The sequence below is a fragment of the Triticum urartu genome, chromosome 2A (genome assembly GCF_056163025.1).
Source record: "Triticum urartu cultivar PI428250 chromosome 2A, HENAU_Tu73, whole genome shotgun sequence".
NCBI classification, from domain to species: domain Eukaryota; kingdom Viridiplantae; phylum Streptophyta; class Magnoliopsida; order Poales; family Poaceae; genus Triticum; species Triticum urartu.
This window is the reverse complement of record NC_141874.1, coordinates 563660310-563680199: the sequence shown is the minus strand read 5'-3', so window position 1 is coordinate 563680199 and position 19890 is coordinate 563660310. Positions and strand designations below refer to the sequence as shown.

General features: G+C 48.9%; 4 protein-coding genes across 6 annotated transcripts; 3 read left to right on the top strand and 1 right to left on the bottom strand.

Annotated features, from left to right (window-relative positions):
• Nucleotides 1–3566: 3566 nt before the first annotated feature.
• On the top strand, nucleotides 3567–10094 carry LOC125538750 (MA3 DOMAIN-CONTAINING TRANSLATION REGULATORY FACTOR 1). Of its 2 annotated transcripts, none has more exons than XM_048702031.2 (4): nucleotides 3567–3727; nucleotides 3842–4007; nucleotides 7940–8028; nucleotides 8121–10094. In XM_048702031.2, the coding sequence occupies exons 2-4, from the start codon at nucleotides 3869–3871 to the stop codon at nucleotides 9882–9884; spliced, it is 1992 nt and encodes a 663-aa protein (XP_048557988.1). In that variant the 5' UTR covers nucleotides 3567–3727; nucleotides 3842–3868; the 3' UTR covers nucleotides 9885–10094. The 2 variants fall into 2 exon arrangements, with proteins under 2 accessions (XP_048557988.1, XP_048557987.1); XM_048702030.2 differs by having other exon boundaries at nucleotides 7937–8028.
• LOC125538752 (uncharacterized) lies at nucleotides 5721–6975 on the bottom strand. Its single transcript, XM_087545669.1, has 3 exons — nucleotides 6689–6975; nucleotides 5957–6632; nucleotides 5721–5792 (listed from the first exon to the last, which is right to left on the bottom strand). Exons 1-3 carry the CDS (start codon nucleotides 6973–6975, stop codon nucleotides 5721–5723), a joined length of 1035 nt encoding a protein of 344 aa, XP_087401795.1.
• A 699-nt stretch (nucleotides 10095–10793) lies between the features above and the next one.
• LOC125538751 (zealexin A1 synthase) lies at nucleotides 10794–13168 on the top strand. Of its 2 annotated transcripts, XM_087544370.1 has the most exons (3): nucleotides 10794–11820; nucleotides 12222–12824; nucleotides 12937–13168. In XM_087544370.1, the coding sequence occupies exons 1-3, from the start codon at nucleotides 10924–10926 to the stop codon at nucleotides 13102–13104; spliced, it is 1668 nt and encodes a 555-aa protein (XP_087400496.1). In that variant the 5' UTR covers nucleotides 10794–10923; the 3' UTR covers nucleotides 13105–13168. The 2 variants fall into 2 exon arrangements, with proteins under 2 accessions (XP_087400496.1, XP_048557989.1); XM_048702032.2 differs by having other exon boundaries at nucleotides 10797–11820; nucleotides 12222–13100.
• Nucleotides 13169–16255: 3087 nt separating this feature from the next.
• LOC125533652 (Regulator of chromosome condensation (RCC1) family protein) lies at nucleotides 16256–18476 on the top strand. The gene is made up of 5 exons (XM_048697028.2): nucleotides 16256–16495; nucleotides 16603–16952; nucleotides 17027–17431; nucleotides 17587–17947; nucleotides 18039–18476. The coding sequence occupies exons 1-5, from the start codon at nucleotides 16256–16258 to the stop codon at nucleotides 18303–18305; spliced, it is 1623 nt and encodes a 540-aa protein (XP_048552985.2). The 3' UTR covers nucleotides 18306–18476.
• The last annotated feature ends 1414 nt before the right edge of the window (nucleotides 18477–19890 follow it).

Sequence of the window (19890 nt, the reverse complement as noted above, 5' to 3'; positions counted from 1 at the left end):
TTTAAAGCAACTGGAGGAGGGGCGAACGAGGTGTCAAACCCGTTGGAGAACTATTGCCAGGCTTCAGGTCAGAGAATTAACACTTCAAAGTCATCTATATTTTTTAGTAAGGGGTGCCCAACCACTATTAAAGATGAGATTAAAAACATCCTCAACGTTCCTAATGAATCTTTGAACGAAAAGTACCTAGGGATGCCTTCAGATATAGGTACATCAAAGAATGGGGCTTTTAAGTACCTGAAAGATAGACTTTGGAGTAAGGTGAAAGGTTGGATGGAAAAGTGCTTATCATCTCAAGGAAAGGAAGTTTTGGTAAAATGAGTGGCACAAGCAGTGCCAATTTTCTCAATGACATGTTTCAAATTACCAAGGGGGCTTTGTGAGCACTTAAAAAAAGTTGATAAGACAGTTTTGGTGGTGCAGCAAAGAGGGCAAAAGGAAACCGGACTGGGTTTCCTAGAAGTCTATGACACAGCCAAAATTTATGAGACGGCTAGGGTTCCGGGATTTCGAGCTTTTCAACCTAGCTCTTCTGGCACGACAGTCCTGGAGACTTCTGCAGCAACCAGATTCATTGTGTGCGAGAATATTGAAGGCAGTATACTACCCTCAAAATACAATTCTGGAAGCTGAACTAGGCAACCGGCCATCACAGGTATGGCGGGCTTTTTGGAGGGGAGAGATGTCCTTAAGCAAGGGATCATTAGGAGAATTGGAGACGGTACAACAACAAGAATTTGGACGAATAATTGGATACCAAGGATCGCTTCTATGAGACACTTTGCTTGTCTCTCGGCCAACCCTCCTCTTTTTGTAAGTGAGTTGATTGATGCACATAATGCAGCGTGGAACAGAGAATCCTTGGATGCAAACTTTATTGCGGTGGATACCTTGGCAATCTTGGCCATTCCGGTCTATACCAGACAGATGGAAGACCACCGAGCTTGGAACTTTGAAAGAAACAGACTATTTTCGGTAAGATCTGCATACCGAATGCTTGCTGACACAAAACGTAGAAGGGAGGACTGGTTAGAAGGAAGATCGGGTTCCTCTGATATCGAAGCAGAAGCAAAATCATGGGAGACTTTGTGGTCGGTTCAAGTCCCGGGAAAAATTCGACATTTCATGTGGAGGTTGTCCAAGCTATCAATCCCAACAGAGGACGTAAGGCATGCTAGAAAAATGGCGGATGATGATAAGTGCCAGCTGTGCGGGATGAGAGATTCATGGCGACATTCTCTGTTTGAATGTCCAGTGGCCAGGTGTGTTTGGGCTCTGGTAGATGAGAACATACTTGACTTCTTACAGTCATCGGCGAAGCCAAATGCCAAGGTGTGGTTATTCTCAGCTTTCGATCATCTACCTCGAGATAGTATGGTGACGATGGTGGTGACCATGTGGGCAATATGGTGGGCACGGCGAAGGGCTATCCATGAGGGAGACTTGCAAAGCCCACACGCGACTCATTCTTTTGTCAGAAGCTTTATCGCGGAACTGGCAACTCTCCAGGCTGGGGCGGCAACATCAAATGATGAAACACAAACAACCGCGAGACCTGCAGCCAGGCAAGGATGGAGGGCGCCTGAAGTTGGAACTGTTAAAATTCAAGTCGATGTGGGAGTTTCAAGAAATGGGAGAAGAGTGGCAGCTGCTACTATCGGCAGGAACCATGATGGTCTCTACCTCGGATGTTCAGGAATGGTTTTTGATAAAATACATGATCCACCAATGTTGGAAGCATGGCTTGCCGCGAGGCTCTTGCCCTAGCTCAGGACCTATATGCAGACCATATTGTTGTTGCGTGTGACAACAAGATAGTTGTAGAGGAAATCAAGAAGGGATCAGAAGGAAGATACAACAATATCATCAAGGAAATCCAAGCCCAAGCTAGAGTTTTTGTTCGATGTGACTTCATCTTTGAAGGTCGAAAAGGGAGTATTGATGCTCATAATTTAGCAAAATTTTATACTTCTTTAGTTCAAGGTCGCCACGTGTGGCTGGGAGAACCCCATGACACCTTTGTTATTCCTGTAAACCGAGACAATAATCAATAAAGTCAGGTTTACCACTCAAGAAAAAAGAGAGTATATCCTCTCAGTACCCCTAAAAAAGAAAGAGTATATCCTCTCAGTACATCCAAAACTACTCCTATAGCTTACAAACATCAAGTTGAGTACAGCACTACTGATCGTAAAGCGGCGCACACCTGCGTTCAGTCACTCGTTCACTCCACCCAGCCAGGAGCCCGCCAAAACGCGATGACGACGCTAAATTACACACGCCTTTGTCGCACCACAGGCACGCCCCTGTCGACTTGCGTAGACGAAGCCACGGATCCAGTCATCAAGATAAGTACCAGTACACGCAAACAAAAAAAAAAGCCATCGAGATGACAGGCAAACCCACGCACAGGCTGTAAAGATGCAACTGAATGCCACATTATCGCGCATCCATGTGATTGCAACCGAAACAAAGCCACAGCGACGAGTCCAGAAAATGAGGTAAAGCCGGTCAGTTACAGGTGCGGCCAGTGAATCCTGAGGTGGATTTTTGTCAGCGATCGATGGAGCCAGCCGGTGAGGGCGTACAATGCATAACCTCAAGGTGGTACCTCACATACCATGTAGGATCGGATATGACGTAAAATATGTTCGAATAAAGAAGAGGAATCCTCTCCAAGAGGCGGGTGCTTGAAGACAAAAAGTATGGTCCGATGACAAAAGCTGAAAAGATAAGAATGAAAAGTAGAGATGCATGTGTACTAAAGTCATTATTTTCTACTCCCTCCGTTCTAAAATATTTGTTTTTCTAGGTATTTCAGATGAACACAACATACGGATGTATGTAGACATATTTTAGAGTGTAGATTCACTCATTTTGCTCCGTATATAGTCATTTGTTGAAATCTCAACGGAGGGAGTATTTCTTAATAAGGCCCACTAATGGTTGCATTGGGAAGAAAAAATAAATGTAGATGCCTTAAATTACTTTTTATCATGGGGCATATGTATGCATATGCCACCGTTGTACGTGCCCTGAGGCGTGCGGGCTGGAAAGGGACGGCCAGCTTTTCCGACGCCTCCCTGACGTGTCAGCCCAGCCCCGAACCACCACACGCGTCCATCCCCATCCGCTGCTCCCCGCAAGCCATCCGCCCGATCCACGTGAGCCCGCCGCGTCCATCCCCCCGCGCCCCACCACCCACCGGCCCATGCGCCCGTTCCACGGACCCAACCCCCGCCCCACGACAAGGACACGCCGCGAGGCCGTGAGGTATGACTGGCAGGTGGTCCCGCCTTAATGTCACTGAGAGCATTTTTAGGGATATAATTATGTCACTGAGGGCTAGCGGGTCCTGTACGACAGCGCGCCGACCTCTTCTTTTTCTCTTCTTCCATCGGTCTCACGGCGGTGGTGCTTGGGAAGTAAGAAAAGAAAAGCCGTGAAAAAAGTCCAGATTTTCCATTTTGCGGTGGAAAAAAGTCCGGTTAAGCCCGGGGGATTAACTTAACTTAACAAACCCGGGGGTAAATGTGATTAGCGAAGGCGGCCCAATATAAACGATAGGTGTCAGAGCGGGATAGTAGCCCGATAAATAAAAAACTCCCTCCCCCCTGCCCCGCTCGCCTCGCCTCGCCTCTCCGCTCGCACTCACCGCGCGGCGCACGCCCGTGATCCGCCTCGCCGGCTTCCGCCGCTGCCCCGCCGCCGCCTCCGATCTCGGCAGGTATCCACGGCAGCAGCTCCTCCCGATCGGCCCCGAAGGCCGGCTCGATCCAGGCCTTGCTCTCGCTCGATTTTGTGTGCTGATTTGATTGGGTCTGTGTCCGTGTGCGTGCAGGAGGGCGCGCGGAGGAGGCAGAGGGAGATGGCGGCGGAGGACGGCGCGAGGTCGCCCACCAGGATGCTGGCGGAGGGGCATCTGCGGATCGCCACAGGCGGGCGGGCGCCGGCGGACGGCGGGATCGCCGTCCGCCACATCCCACACCACCACACCGCTAAGAAAGGTGACTGACTGCTAGCTCGCTGCGGCTATCTTGTGTACTCCTCTACGTTGTCTGTACTGCTGAATTATGTTATAGTAGTGCTGGATTATGCTATGCCGTAGGAGTAGGGAGTCGGTTTGGGAATTGGTAGATGGGGCTAGAATCGTAGGGAGTGTAAATGTTCACTTCTGCTTTTGCTAGGTACAGTGCTTTGCTGTCCTCTAGAGGGTGATTTGATGATGCACGTAGCAGAGGTGATGATTTTGTTCCTAGGGTTGCCTCTTGCTATGCATGCCTGATGGAGTAGCATGGCGTTTGGGACTACAATGGTTACTAAGTATGATGATGGTTTGATGTTGTGTCAAGTTTTTCAGTGCACTGTAAGCGGTAGAAGACCATCATCGAGTATACTAGTTCATGGTGGCGGGAAAAGCCGATGCTGGTTGATTTTTGTTCGGTTTGATGTCGGTGGAGTCCTGATTTTGTATGTAGGCGACGGTTTCTGGTTAGTTATAGGTGGCTGTTTCTTTTGCCGAAAGGGGTTAAAACCCAAAATGTTGTAGTGGTCGCCGACAAAGGTGACAGCAACGATACACGCTGCTTATTTCTATTGGAGTTCAGTTCTCAGTTTGGTCATGCAATTGGTAGTAGATTTGTCGATTTCGATACGGGTTCTGATTTAGTACGTAGGTGATGGTTTTTGGTAAGTTATAGGTGTTATTTTTTTTTCTCTGAAAGGGGTTGAACCCAACAAGACATATGTCATATGGGTGGCCGACAAAGTTGGCAGCAACGATACACACTGCTTGTTTATATAGGACTTTAGTGCCCTGTTTGGTCATGCAATTGGTAGTGGATTTGTCGGTTACGATATGTTGATCTAAGTATTGTCTTTGTGCTCCATTGTTGGTCGGTATTATGGTTATCTAAAGTTGACGGCAACGATATACGACACCGCTTGTTTTTATTGGACTTCAGTGCTTGCTGCCCAGTTCAGTCATACAATTGGTAGTGGATTTGTCGGTTTCGATATGTTGATCCGAGTATTGTCTTTGCGCTCCATGGTTGGTCGGTAACTCAGTATTATGGTTATCTAAAGTTGACAACAACGATATACGACACCACTTGATTTTATTGGACTTCAGTGCTTGCTGTCCGGTTCAGTCATGCAATTGATAGTGGATTTGTTGGTTTCGGTATGTTGTTCTGAGCTTCTGGAGGGGCTATAAGCTCGCGCTTATAAGTCCTAAAAGCCTACATATGTGACAGTTTCTGGTAATTTTTGGTTGCTTGTTCTTGACTGGAAAGCTATAAATTATTTAGTGCGCAATTGTTATGGCGCTGCTAGAAGGAGGGCGCGAGAGGGCCGGCCGGGGGCCTTTTGCCCACGGCCGGGCAAGATGGAGGGGATTTCCTTCTTAATTCTTGCTTGATTAGATTGATACATCTCCTCTCTTTATATAGAGAGGTTTACTTGACTCCCAAGCAAGGCTTACTTGACCCCTAAGCAAGCGACCCTTATCTCTAATTAACCCTAAGACTAATGGGCCCATTACGTACTCTAACACTACACCCCACCTGGACATGCAGCTTGTCCTCGAGCTGCAGCCTAACCAACTTATAACCATGACTTGACGCAACAAAAACCTAACACCTAAAAACAAGCCTTTTACATCTCGGCTTGTTTTATTATTCTCAACCTGAAATGGACTGGGACGCTTTATTTTGGACCCCTTAACAAAAAGTGGACACCATCCGCACGTCGGACGTGCACGTGTACAGCCACCTGGATCCCATGGACACCACCTGGACAAAAGGAGTGCATGTGTATGACCACCTGGAAGTGGTCGCAAGAGTGACCAGCAGAGGCGCCCTCGCGGCGGCCGGTGGCGGAATGCAGTGGTGCTACACGGTGCGCTGCTGTCGGTGACACCATGCCTTCTCCCTGCCGGATGGCTGTTGGTTTGCACTGCACAGGGAAGAGTGGAGGGCTTGCGATGGAGAATGACGAGGAGGGGTGCGCCCCCCCAACCGCTGATGTCGCAGACTTTGAGGTCGTTGCCCGCGGGGAAAACAGCATGCCCGCCGCCCGTGGGGGAAACCGCATGCCCAAGATCCCCGACGCAGCGGACGAGATCGAGGTCCTTTGCGCAGCGAAGCGCAACTGGGAGGAGCGGCAGCTGCAGACCACGCAACTCCCGCACACGCCGACGCGCTAGGAGGCCGCGTGCAGCAGCCTGCAGCCTCACCGTTGCCGAGACGTGGCGGGTAGTGATCCAAGCTGGAAGCGGTGACGGCGACGGCGGAAGCTTGATCTGCTGGATGGGGACGCCTTGGGGAAGCGGTGATGGCGACGGCGGGAACTTGATCTGGTGGATCGGGACTCCCGTCGGCGCGGTCGATGCGGGGCCGGAGCTGACCGGTGATGGCTGCTGCAGTTGCAGCGGCTGCTGCGGCGGAGCGCCGGGCGCGGCGGAGGTCGCCAGGAGCGGTGGCTGCCACTGCAGCCAGGGCGGGGCGGTGGATGGCAGCTGCTGCAGCGGCCTGATGAGCGCGGCGGAGGCCACCTGGTGCGGCGGCTGCCACGGCAGCCAGGACGGGGCGGTGGTGGCGGTGGATGGCAGTTGCAGCGGCTGCTGCAGCAGCCTGACGAGCGCGGCGGAGGCCACGGCAGCCAGGACGGGGCAATGGATGGCAGCTGCAGTGGCTGCTGCAGCAGCCCGGCGAGCGCGGCGGGGGCCGCTTGGTGCGGCGGCTGCCACGGCGGCGCGGTGGCGGTGATGGGCGGCGCAGCCGGGTGCGGCCCATAGGACCCGGCCAAGAACAGATGGATCTCCTGGACCGCCTGTGTTAGGTCCCGCAGCGCCCCGGACACCTCCGGGGTGAGGACGACGGGGGCGGGCGCGACGGAAGATCCCGGCGCGGGCAGGAGCGGGGCGACGGTCGTGACCGGCAGCGGAAGAGACAGGTTGGGCGGTGGTGAAGACATGATCGAACCGAAGCTAGCTGATACCAAATTGTTATGGCGCTGCTAGAAGGAGGGCGCGAGAGGGCCGGCCGGGGGCCTTTTGCCCACGGCCGGGCAAGATGGAAGGGATTTCCTTCTTAATTCTTGCTTGATTAGATTGATACATCTCCTCTCTTTATATAGAGAGGTTTACTTGACTCCCAAGCAAGGCTTACTTGACCCCTAAGCAAGCGACCCTTATCTCTAATTAACCCTAAGACTAATGGGCCCATTACGTACTCTAACAGCAATATCCTCATGGATTCAGCGGAATATGCATTTGTCGGTTATGATAGTCTGGTGTGGTTACTGCCCTTTGTTTCTATTACTGGTTTCTATTTCCCTATATGTTTAAGCATGTGGTCAAAGCTTAAAGCTGCTCAAAGTGCAATCTCCAATTGTGGGATCTGATTATTATTTTCCATAAATGTCAACTGCCAAATGCTGAGCAGCTCACGCTATATATCCATACTTCATAAGTAAAATGCTATGAGTATGTTTAGCTTGTTTCTCAAGTCATCGGTTTTTTACTTGATGATGTTGTTTAGGCAATTATTGTTGTGTATAATAAATTCATTTTTGGACTTCTATTCCATTCTTTTCTTTAGCGTATCTGATTTGGTACTGTGATAATTTCCCATTTCCATACGTCATGTGTCTGCTTTTGTGATATTAACTGCAGACATCTAAATATGTACTCCCTCCATTCCATATTACTCGTCGCTGATTTAGTACAACTTGGTACTAAATCAGCGACAAGTAATATGGAACAGAGGGAGTAGAAGTTTGCTTGCTTCCACAGTTCAATTAGAGGACAATATTTAGTTCTTTTCTACTGTTACTTCTGCGTAGATTTAGCATTGGGTTATTTTTTTTGGAAATACTATCTTATTCTTCATAGTTCCTACGGATATTGTTGTAACTCTGTCAATGCTGCTTTCAGAAGATGGTGGGAAAATTGAACAAGACAACCTTGGAGATGCAAATCCGTTACCATCCCAAGAGTTGGGCAAATTAGTTAATGGAACTAAAAAGGTTTGAACTATCTATACTCAATGGTATTCACCAACATTTCGTTCTCTGTTGATGTGACTTTATAATCTAACAATGCCTCTCTGCAAATGCAGGTTCCTGCTACATTAGATGACTACAGGAAGCTTGTAGTTCCAGTAATTGAGGAGTATTTTAGTACAGGAGATGTGGAACTGTCAGTTTCCGAGCTAAGGAGTCTTGGATCCGATCAGTTTCACAATTACTTTGTGAAGAAGCTCATATCCATGGCAATGGACCGCCATGATAAAGAAAAAGAAATGGCGTCAATTCTGCTGTCTGCCTTGTATGCTGATCTATTGGACTCCTCCAGGATGAGTGAAGGTTTTATGATGCTTCTAGAGTCAACAGAAGATCTATCTGTGGATATACCAGACGCTATTGATGTCTTGGCTGTTTTTGTGGCACGTGCCATTGTTGATGAAATACTGCCTCCTGTTTTTCTCACTCGAGCTAGAGCATTGCTTCCAGAATCTTCAAAAGGTATTGAAGTTCTGCAGGTTGCTGAGAAGAGTTACTTGTCAGCTCCTCACCATGCGGAGTTAGTTGAACGCAAGTGGGGCGGGAGCACACACTTTACTGTAGAAGAGGCGAAAAAGAGGATCCAGGATATTCTGAGGGAGTACATTGAGAGTGGAGATACAGATGAAGCCTTTAGGTGCATAAGGGAGCTGGGCCTCCCATTCTTCCATCATGAGGTTGTGAAACGTGCTCTCATCCTTGGTATGGAGAATCTGTCGTCACAGCCATTAATCCTGAAGTTGTTGAAGGAATCAACAACTGGCTGTTTGATCAGTTCTAATCAAGTGTCGAAGGGTTTTTCTCGGGTTGCTGACAGTGTTGATGACCTGAGCCTTGATGTTCCTTCAGCCAAAACACTTTTTGACAAGCTGCTTTCCACAGCCATATCTGAAGGGTGGCTTGATGCTTCGTTCTGTAAATCTGCTGCCCCTGGTGAAGATATGTGGAATGCAAGCAATGAAAAGGTGAAGCATTTTAAAGAAGAGTCTGGTCACATAATTCAGGAGTATTTCCTCTCAGATGACGTCCCGGAACTCATTAGAAGCCTTCAAGAGCTTTCTGCCCCTGAATACAACGCCATTTTCCTAAAGAAGCTCATCACGCTTGCTATGGACAGGAAGAACAGGGAGAAGGAGATGGCTTCTGTACTTCTTTCTTCACTCAGCTTGGAACTATTTTCCACAGGTGATATCATGAAGGGATTCATAATGCTCCTGCAGTCAGCAGAAGACACTGCCCTCGACATTGTGGATGCTCCTAGTGAACTCGCCCTCTTCCTGGCCAGGGCAGTGATCGATGAAGTCTTGCTTCCACTGAATTTGGATGACATCAGTAGCAAGCTGCGCCCGAACAGCAGTGGTAGTCAAACTGTCCAGATGGCCAGCTCTCTGCTTGCGGCCCGCCATTCTGGTGAGAGGATACTGCGCTGCTGGGGTGGGGGCACTGGCTGGGCTGTGGAAGATGCAAAGGACAAGATCTCCAAGCTTCTTGAGGAGTACAACACAGGCGGCGACCTGAAGGAAGCCTGCCAGTGCATCCGCGACCTCGGGATGCCCTTCTTCAACCATGAAGTGGTGAAGAAAGCGCTGGTGATGGCGATGGAGAAGCAGAATGAAGCTAGCATCTTGGCTCTGCTGCAGGAGTGCGCCGCCGAGGGGCTGATAACCATCAACCAGATGACCAACGGCTTCGCTCGCGTCAAGGAAGGCCTGGACGATCTGACCCTCGACATCCCCAACGCGCAGGAGAAGTTCAGAGGCTATGTGGAGCTCGCGACAGAGCGCGGTTGGCTGCTATCTTCCTTCGCCTCCCTGCCCTGAGCTCTTCTTCCCCAGATGGCTAAACTTGGAAGAAATACCTCTGTATATCTTACACCCATGCTGTCTTTACCACCATACCGAACTTCTTCTTCTGTTCCTAGTCTTTTCTGAGCCGGAATGGTATGGTATACCGGAGTGTGATAGGGTTGTTGGTGTATTGGTCTGTGACTTGGAGAGTTTAAGGAATAACGCCATTTGGCTTCAGGACTAGTGGAGTTGTTTTTAAATTGCTGCCCATGGTTTTCTGCTTTTGAAGTTACTTGTTGTGGACGTGTAGTAATATGTTTTCGTGGCCTTGGGATAGGGCTGTCCAAGGTGAGATGGCAGAACACAAATAGTAGGAGTAGCTCACAATACGGAAGTTACCGCGGAAGGCTCACAACTCATCTGTTTTCCTTTTCTGTTCTTATAAAAGAAAAATCCCAAAGAGCGCCATCATCTCTCAATTTCAGCCCATTAATCTTTCGCGGCACCGCGCGGGTATAATCTACTCCCTTCGTCCCATAATATAAGAGTGTTTGTTACTACTCAGGTGGAGGGGGTAGTTAATTAGAACTTTCATCTCAAAACAATTAATTACAACTTTGATTGGATGCATCCCCTCTGGCCATGCGTGGTAATAGGGCAGACCTGCTCATCCTATCTCTCTCTCCAGCGGAATACTCGTTCACGGCCAGGCACTTGAGAGGGAGACATATATTTGGTATATACCAGATCGATAGATAGTTATTGCCCATCATTTTTGGCAATACACGTGATGCGCTGTTATCTTGGTCAATTCTCAGTGTGATGTGTTTGTTGTTTTCTTCACTGTTCTCCTGTGATGCCAACTTCTGTGACAACGTGATCCGTCAGGCAACCCTAGATTTCTGACCAAGTGAGGCGAATAGTCATCCAAGGGAGCGTGACGGGGGCTACTACCCATACTCATCCTGGGCGGCGGCTAAGGCCGGCGGCTTCCGCTCATGTTCTTCTACCCCGGCTGGCTATATATCCGTGTGTATGCTTGTCAAATTTTGCATCACGCACTCGGCCTGCCATGGAGGGTTGGTTAACCTTATGTTTCATAGCCCTATCCACGTTGCTGGCCCTTTGGTTCTCCGGCGGCAAGAGCAAGCCCAGGAAGCACCTGCACCTGCCTCCCGGGCCATGGACTCTCCCGATCATCGGCAGCCTCCACCACGTCGTCCTCGGCACGCTCCCTCACCGCACCATCACTGATCTGTGCCGCCGGCACGGGCCACTGATGCTCCTCAAACTAGGCGAGGTCCCCACGGTGGTGGTCTCCAGCGCCGAGGCGGCGGCGGGGGTGATGAAGACCAACGACGTCGCCTTCTCGAACCGGCAGACCACCCAGCTGCAGGAGATCATGGGCTTCGGCGGCAAGGGCATCATCTTCGCCCCCTACGGCGCCCACTGGCGCCAGATGCGCAAGGTCTGCATCGTGGAGCTCCTCAGCTCCAAGCAGGTGAGGCGCATGGAGCGCGTCAGGGCCGACGAGGTGGGCGGCCTCCTCCGCTCCGTCACCGCGGCCACGGCCGCGGGCGCCGCCGCCAACCTCAGCGAGATGTTCGCGGCGCTTGGCAACAATGTGGTGGCGCGGGCGGCGTTCGGCGGCAGGTTCGCGCGGCAGGAGGAGTTCCTCCGCGCCATGGACCAGATCATGGACCTGCTGGGGGGCTTCTGCCTGGTCGACCTCTTCCCGTCGTCTCGACTGGTGCGGGGGCTCAGCAATGGCGAGCGCCGCGTAAAGAGGACCCGGGACCTCATTGAGCACATCATCACCGAGATCCTTGACGAGCGCAAGGCGGCGCGAGCAGCCGGTCATGGCGCATGCAGCACCGACGATGAGGACCTGCTGGACGTGCTGCTCAGGCTGCAGGAGGAGGACTCGGCGTACCCTCTAACCACAGAGATTATAGTCACTGTCTTGTTGGTGAGTATTTTCCTTCCGGTCATTTTATAATCGTTTGGATCTACTATGTGACCTCTACGTCATGAGAGGCAAGTTAACATCTTTGCTAGGTTACCTCGCAAAAGATACATCATAGCTAGGATTCTCACAAAAAAGGTACTCGAGTATATATAGTTTTTTATGAACTTTGGGCTTTGACTTGCTGACAGTTGATCTTCTATGAACACCAGAGGAAATAGTTGCATACTACGTATAGTTTTAAATAGTTTAGTCTACAAAGACGTTTTAAATAGTTGCATACTACCTATAGTTTTAAACAGTTGCATACTACGTATATTTTGGTACTTCATATCAAGTTTGTTTGGACAACTTATATAGTATTCAACAATTATACATATATGTTACAACATTATTATTTTCAGGACATGTTTGCAGCTGCTTCAGAGACTACAGGAACCGCTTTGGAGTGGGCCATGTCAGAACTCACAAGTCATCCTGAAATTATGGCCAAGGCACAATTAGAGGTTCGAGAGGTACTAGGTCAAGGCCAAGCAATCATTAGCAATAGCGATCTTGCAGAACTCCACTACATGCATATGGTCATCAAGGAGGTTCTTAGATTGCATCCACCTGCCGCTTTACTCCCCCGCAAGACTAGAGAGGACTGCAAAATTATGGGTTATGACATCCTTGAAGGTACCAATATATACATCAATGTCTTCGCAATTTCCCGGGACCCTCAGTATTGGAGCAATCCAGAAGAATTTAATCCACAGAGATTTGAGGACAACAATGTGGATTATAACGGGACAAGTTTTGAATTCACTCCTTTCGGAGGTGGGCGACGACAATGCCCTGGAATAGCATTCGCGTCATCAGTTTTGGAGATTACCTTGGTAAACTTTCTCTATCACTTTGACTGGATGCTTCCTGACGATGCCAACTCAGTATCATTGGATATGTCTGAGAAATTCGGGTTCACTGTCCGTAGAAGTACTGACCTACTACTCAAGGCTATTCCACATGTATGCTCCAAGGCTACACATATATAGATCCAAGAAGTAGATGTTCATATGTGTTGCATTGTACCTTTGCATAAATTAGAATAAGAGCTCATGGAATAACTTCTTGTGTCAGATTACATGCCAAAAAAGTGGAAGTAACTATCGGCAGAAATTAAATTTCAACTTTCAACTGGGAAAGCATGCCAACATCTACTATGTATCTCCCTTTGTGGCCAATTTTGAAGATGTTATCATCAGTGTGATTCTAAGTAAATATTATTGGCTTGTATTTGTTAAGTAGTCGACTTACCTTTGAAACTATTAATTTTTTTATTAACAATTTTAAATTGTTGTCCTTTATCCGATCTCATTGTCTCTGGCACACTGGTCATTTTCTGTGTTGCAACTGTGTCGAATATGTGTGTTGGTTTCTATTGGGCTAAATATACTACTTTGACATCTATCAAGTTTTGGAATATATGCAAAAGAAAGGGACTCAACCGGGCTAGCTAACTATGACCACCAGATATATGCAGAAGAAAGGGACTCAAGGGGCACCAAGAAAAATTGGCATTAGCCACCAGATATTTGGCACTCATACGTTCTAGATGGCCACCAGATATTTGGCACTGATACATTCTAGATGGCCACCAAGTATATGCAGAAAGAAAGGGACTCGGGTGTTGTTTTCTGCATTCTTTTACTTTTCAGAAAATAATAATTTTACGGAGCTAAAAAATTAAGAAAAATACATTTTTTTAGGTCAAAAGCTATTAGGCATCTGACCCGACTTGAGGGAGTCATATGAGCCCCACACAACCAAGTGGTGCAGCTAGGGGGTGGCCGCACTTGCACATAGACATCAATGTGCAAGTGGAGGTTCGTCAGCCCTTATTGCACCTAACTAATTACAAGGTCTTGGTAATGCTTCAAGATGAGACTGCAAGCGAAGGTTGTTTAGAAAAGCCCCTATATCTTCATTTCAGAGTTAGCCTCCTAATTTCCACTGGGCGAGAGGTTTGCTTTATTCAACTCAAACGTTGAGTTTCCATCGAAGGCGGTAACCAGGCGAAAGTCTTGTACACAACCAGCTATGTGCACGCCACAGACAACCGGCTACATCAAGCTGAATGTCAGTGGACATATGTTGGAGATGATGACCAACACACTCATAGAAATGGTGTAGGGAACCATGCTTGGCGCCATATTGGATCCCTGTTGAAACGTCGGGGGCGCGCCAAGCACTTCGTCAATCCCGGCGCTACCTCTTGTGCTTCGTTCCTCCACATGCTTCGCCCAGCAAATTTCATGTCTAGGAAGGGTGCGCTCTTCCACGAGGCACCCTACTACGGGCTCCTCGATAACGTCCGTGCCGCTCGTATCGGCGATCTCGACATCGACATCATCCCCTGGCCACGTCTAACGTGTTTGTGTGCTCATATTTGTATCTTTTGCGATGATGATATCTCTGCCAATCAATTGCTCTTCCCAAATGATAAGTACCGCACGTGTGGCATGGAGCAATCCGGCTTGACTTTTTCTACAACTAGAGTTGTCATCCCAAACTTGTCATTCAAAACCAAAGTTGACATGCTTGACAACTAAACTTGCCATTCTCGCGTCACTAAACTTGCCATAGAAAAAGTTCAAAGTTACCATGTATTCGTGCCACACATGTGACACTTATTAGGGTTCGTGCTCTTTTAGGCTCCCGCACTCCAGACAGATCCACGGTTGATATAACATTCCAAACAAACGAAAAGAATGGAGCCATACACTGCCGTGCGAAGGTGGGGTTTTATCTCATCACTGCGGATCTTAAAGGATTTTTTACCCTGTGACAGCCATCCCAACAAGATAGGAGGTTTGTACTTCCAGAAAAAAGCAAAAACACGAGAGAGGGTTTGTTAGGATCGAGGCAGAGAATCCAGGGCGAGGAGGCCGCATTTGCCGATGTGGCGCCCCCAACCTGCATGCGTATATATACGGGGTGGTGGTTTCCCAACTTTCTCTCTCTCTCTCAATTCCCTGGAAACTTTCTCCTCCTCCATCCCCCAAAACCCAACTTCTGCCACATTGCCAAGACCACATAAACCCGGGGGCCGCGGCAGTTCGATCACACAGCCCTGCGCCTTCCCGAAATTCCATGTGATCCCAGCACCCCTGACCTTGTAATCTGTTCAGGTATCTCCGTCCGGTGTCTTTTTGGGGTGGAGTTCGTGGGATTCGGAAGGTCTGGTAGATGGGGTGGTTATCAGATCAGTTTCGGTCCAGTGTCTTCGTGTAGGAAAGGGCAGAAAAGGAAGGATCTTCCGTTTTTGTCCATGAAAAATCCGCATTAGTTTTTGTTCGTCAGTTCTTGGTTGGGGCGACTGCGGCCGCAGTGTGGAGAATCGGGGTTTTACGCGATGGATGTCGGTACTGCAGCACAGATGGTGGAGGCCTCCACTTTGTGATCTTCGACCTTGATTGGATTGTGTTTCACGAACATGGATCATCTTTTTTTTGGCTTGTTCCTTGGTTGGTTGAGTGCGTTGTCCACTATGATGCTGCTGACTGATCCTTGATCAGGGATGCATCTATATAATTGATTGCTTGACCACAGACCTGTAAGATCAGAGGTGTGTGTGGGTCCGTCGTAACCAATTTCATCTCCAGAATTGCTCGACTTAGGGTCACATCTCTCCATCCATCATGCTATATGATCATCATGTAATTATTAGAGTGAATTCCACTTTTTACTCCTTAGTTATGCATTTTTGACACTAATTACCCTGTCGAATGAAAAATCGTCAAGATTACCCCTTTTAAAAGCTTTGAAACCTTGTTTTTTTATGCGTGTCTATTGGGCAAGGTGTAAGGTGTTGACCAGAGTTTAAAAATATCAAGACGAGGAGGAGGATTTGAACATATGGGTAAGAGAAATCTGAACATGAATATTGATTATGCCCTCAGATCTTTACGCATTTTACCGTGCCACGTCGGCGTAACATGCCGGTACTATCTAACAGAAACAAGCAAAGTGCTAAACTGGGGTAAAACTGTGTTCAAAATCTTCTAAATGAAATATTTGGTAGAAGTTGCACTAAATAGGGTAATATGTGTCCCAAATGCAGAACTACAGAGTAAAAAGTGGAATTCACTCTAATTATTATAATGTCTTCAATACTGAAGTTGCAGCATGAGTTACATTACCATGTATATAATTGGTTACTGTTTTGTACTCTTAACAAAATATACAATGTATGATCTGACTGATTGCCTTCTCTACAAGAATGTTCATGTTTTGAATTTAAAAAAAAAAGCAATGCATGGCTTAGTTACTTTCTCTACAAGAATGGGGTTGCCTTGTTTGCAAGGACCCTGGGTTCATACATTTATAGTCATTTGACAACTCAGTATGTACGATTTACTAAAAATATATATACTTTTTCTCTCAATAGTTGCATAACATGGAGTGCCCAATGGATACTACAGCAAGCAACGCCGCGCTGGTTATAGAATTCCACAACATAGTGAATGATGCTGCTGCCCCGCGTTCTCCTTCGCCGGATCCAGAAGCTGAACTTATGAAGCGCCATTTCTCTGGAGAAGAAGCCGAAGGGCAATTCCCCCTGACCGCGAGCCCATCCATTCTCCTCCACGTGCTCTCATCCTCTGGGCTGGATCCTAAAGATCTTGCTGCTTTGGAGGCAAGTTCTACAATTACATTCTTAGTTCTCACGACTTTTGAGTCTTAAAATGCTGGTTATGAATTATTGTGATGACACAATGATGTGGAGATGTTTTGCTGTTTCAGGCTACATGTAAATTCTTCAGAAATCCCGCAAAATTCCCACCAGACTTGCAATTACCACTTCCGGAACTTGCAGCATTCGACATGTGCCAGCAAAGGGCCATGTTTAAGCCGATGAAACCAGAAGAGAAGGAGTGGCTGAAGCAAAGGTGCGGGGGCTCTTGGAAGCTTGTTCTTGGATACATTTTGGTCGGCGAGAAGAATTGCCGCCGCGGGAAATCTCAGGTCACTGCTGGACCAGGCCACAGCATTGTGGTCACCGCAAGTGGGGCCGTATACTCATTTGGCATGAATTCCTCGGGCCAGCTAGGCCTTGGGGACACAGAAGACAAGTTCAAGCCATGCCTTATCAGGTAAGAGTACGTTGATTTGGTTGAATTTTGGGAATCTTGTCTGCCGATGTAACAAACTGTTGCTGCATTTGTAGGTCTCTGCAAGGCATCAGGATCACGCATGCCGCGGTTGGATCGAGTCGAACAATGCTCGTGAGCGACACGGGAAGTGTCTACGTATTTGGAATCGACACCTTTGGGGGGTATAGTTTGAATGGAGCACTTGCTACTGACTACGTTAACAGTCCCAAGGTAGTGGAGTCACTGAAGGGCATCTTTGTAGTGCAAGCAACTATAGGAGGCTTCTTCTCGGCGGTTCTGTCCAGAGAGGGTCGGGTTTATACTTTCTCCTGGGGCCACGAGGAGAGGCTAGGCCATAATACAGATTGCGCGGATGTCGAGCCTCGTCTTCTCTCTGGGCCCCTTGAGAATGTACTTGTTGCGCAGATTGCTGCCGGCAATTGTTACCTCCTTGTGTTAGCCTACCAGCCCACCGGAATGTAAGCATTTGCTCCTATGGTCTCTATGTTTTTCTTATCCAATTGCATGTCCATTCAAATAATTGAACAACCCTTCTTTGTGAGGGTTCCTTCAGGATCATGGCGTTCCTGTTAACTGTATGACTTGATGTCTCTTATATTTGCTATATATGCAGGTCGGTGTACTCTCTGGGCTGTGGTCAAGGAGGCAAGCTTGGGCATGGGAACAAGAACAGTGAGGGCGTCCCTCAGCTGATCGCACACTTTGCGGGAATCGACGCAAGGCCAGTGTCAATCTCAGCCGGTGCTTGGCACGCCGCTGTCCTGAGCAGCGACGGGCGCGTGCTCACCTGGGGATGGGGTTTCCAAGGCTGCCTAGGACATGGATACGCTGAAGAATGCGCGACCCTCCCGATGGCGGCGGAAATCTCCAATGCTGTCCACGTTTCAGCTGGCCAGTACACCACCTTTGTCATGACGGATAACGGTGATGTCTACTCCTTTGGGTGGACGGGGTCCTACAACCTAGGCTTGCAGGTGCGATGAATGAATCATGCAAACTTGTGGCACCCAACCATTCATCTTTGTCAAAGTACTGAAATGCATATGTGATCGCTCTTGGTTTCAGGATGAGGACGAGGACGAGAACCAGGGTGTTCTGGCTCCCAAGTTGGTCGGCTCGCTCACCGGGCTAAACGAAAGATTTGTGCAGATTAGCCCGACGAATGCCTATGATTGGCACAACGGAAGAACGGGGGTGTCTCATACGATTGCCCTCACCCAATCCGGAAAGGTGTACGCGTTTGGAGGAGGTGGCTCGGGTCAGCTTGGCCTCAAGCTTGCCGAGGGCAAAGAAGCCATGCCCCCTCTCCAGGTTGACGTCGATCTCGCTTAGTTCCTCCAGCAGCATCTGCCTGGAACACCTTCATACTGTACAGGGAGAAAGAAAGAAACCCCCTCTTTTTTAGATCGTAAATTTAGTTCGTTCTGGTGTTTAGACCCTTGGTTGGTTACTTTTTGAGTAGTGGACAGATATATGATGATGCCATGAATTCTGGGTTTTAAACTGAACCGAAATCTCAATTGCTTCCTGTTCAAATGTTAGCTCTTCATTCTTCATACTCTTTTTTTTAAACATAGGCAGAAGATTTGCCTCGTCCATTACTTAAAAGAAGGAAAGAGTTTGTTACATAGTCTCCCATCACAGTAAAGGTAGTTACTCTTCAAATGCCTGTCAATATGCAGTTGGTGATCAACGCTTTTGATCTCATGCTTGCGAAGCGGACACAAACCACAATTTGGCCAGTGTGTCGCTGGTCCAAATGCGATAGCAAAAAATTCACTTGAGGCGCTTAAGCCTTCCACACCGCAGCGCTCATGACGGATCTAGTGGCACCGAGGAATTGCACCTTGTACGCGGAGGCCGCTGAACTTCCAAGTGATGCCGTCCTCAATTTGAGCGTCAACAAAAGATATCCCAAAGTGGAATGATCTCATGAATGTGATAGAAGGACCAATGCGAAGGGAGTTTAATTTTGGACGGCCAAGCCCTCGTCCTCCATAGACGAAAAAGGCTATTCACTCCGCTTAATAGCTAAAGCACTGACCAACAAGTGAACCGATACAAACTCACGCCACCATCACACACAACATACACCTAAGGCAAGATATAAAGGTGCCAGGCACCGCCACACTACCCCCACGGCAACCAAGCAAACTAGAGATACACGAAGAAGAACTGCTTAATGCCGACATAGAGCACCCATGAGCGCTCCACCGAGGAAGATGAGATGGACATTGCCGGAGCGAGGGCTCAAAGACGGTGCCTCCAAGAAGGGTGCGACTTCGGAAGCCGCCACCGTCCGATCCGGGGATCAAGTTTTCACCTGGAGCATCACGAAAGGGGTGGGAACACCACAACAAAGCCTGTAAAGACGAACCGACATCCGCGGACGCCGTCGTCGTCGACCGGTCCAGGGACGGGCAAGTGGTGTACCCCGGTGCTCAAACCCCTCTGTCACATCCACGCTCCGCCAACCACCCGCAACCATGCTGCCCGAGTGGCCGTGGTTGTCCGCCCGCACCCCAGCCGCGTGATCCGCCATGATCATCATGCCTCCCACCGCCAGGGTCGCCGCCTGCATCCAGACCACCCATGAGAACATCAAAGGATGCGACTTTGACCAAATCAGCCAACCCAAACACCGTCGGCACCGCCAGCAACCACCCTACCTCAAACATTGCCAGATTTGCGACCAGAGAGCGCTAGGCCAGGGAAAGGGGGAGGGGGAGGAGCGGCACATGACCACGACCGACACCCCTGCGCCGGCGACGGGCAACTCGACCTCATCAGAGCACCCGTCCCTCCTACCGGTCTCCCCACCAGAAACACCCCTGTTTCGCCCTACCATGGTTGCCGGCCCGGACCGACGTGAGGCCACCGGCAGCCGCCCATCTGTCGGAGAAGAGGAGGAGATCAG

Coding starts and splice junctions, on each gene's coding strand:
- LOC125538752 (XM_087545669.1), bottom strand. CDS start 6,975: ATGTCTTCACCACCGCCCAACCTGTCTCTTCCGCTGCCGGTCACGACC. Junction 6,633..6,688: donor GGGCTGCTGCAGCAGCCACT/GCAGCTGCCATC, acceptor CGCGCTCGTCAG/GCTGCTGCAGCAGCCGCTGC. Junction 5,793..5,956: donor CCTCCACTCTTCCCTGTGCA/GTGCAAACCAAC, acceptor CCTTTTGTCCAG/GTGGTGTCCATGGGATCCAG.
- LOC125538750 (XM_048702030.2), top strand. CDS start 3,869: ATGGCGGCGGAGGACGGCGCGAGGTCGCCCACCAGGATGCTGGCGGAG. Junction 4,008..7,936: donor CCACCACACCGCTAAGAAAG/GTGACTGACTGC, acceptor TGCTGCTTTCAG/AAGATGGTGGGAAAATTGAA. Junction 8,029..8,120: donor TAGTTAATGGAACTAAAAAG/GTTTGAACTATC, acceptor CTGCAAATGCAG/GTTCCTGCTACATTAGATGA.
- LOC125533652 (XM_048697028.2), top strand. CDS start 16,256: ATGGAGTGCCCAATGGATACTACAGCAAGCAACGCCGCGCTGGTTATA. Junction 16,496..16,602: donor AAGATCTTGCTGCTTTGGAG/GCAAGTTCTACA, acceptor TTGCTGTTTCAG/GCTACATGTAAATTCTTCAG. Junction 16,953..17,026: donor TTCAAGCCATGCCTTATCAG/GTAAGAGTACGT, acceptor CTGCATTTGTAG/GTCTCTGCAAGGCATCAGGA.
- LOC125538751 (XM_087544370.1), top strand. CDS start 10,924: ATGGAGGGTTGGTTAACCTTATGTTTCATAGCCCTATCCACGTTGCTG. Junction 11,821..12,221: donor TTATAGTCACTGTCTTGTTG/GTGAGTATTTTC, acceptor TATTATTTTCAG/GACATGTTTGCAGCTGCTTC. Junction 12,825..12,936: donor TACTCAAGGCTATTCCACAT/GTATGCTCCAAG, acceptor TTCTTGTGTCAG/ATTACATGCCAAAAAAGTGG.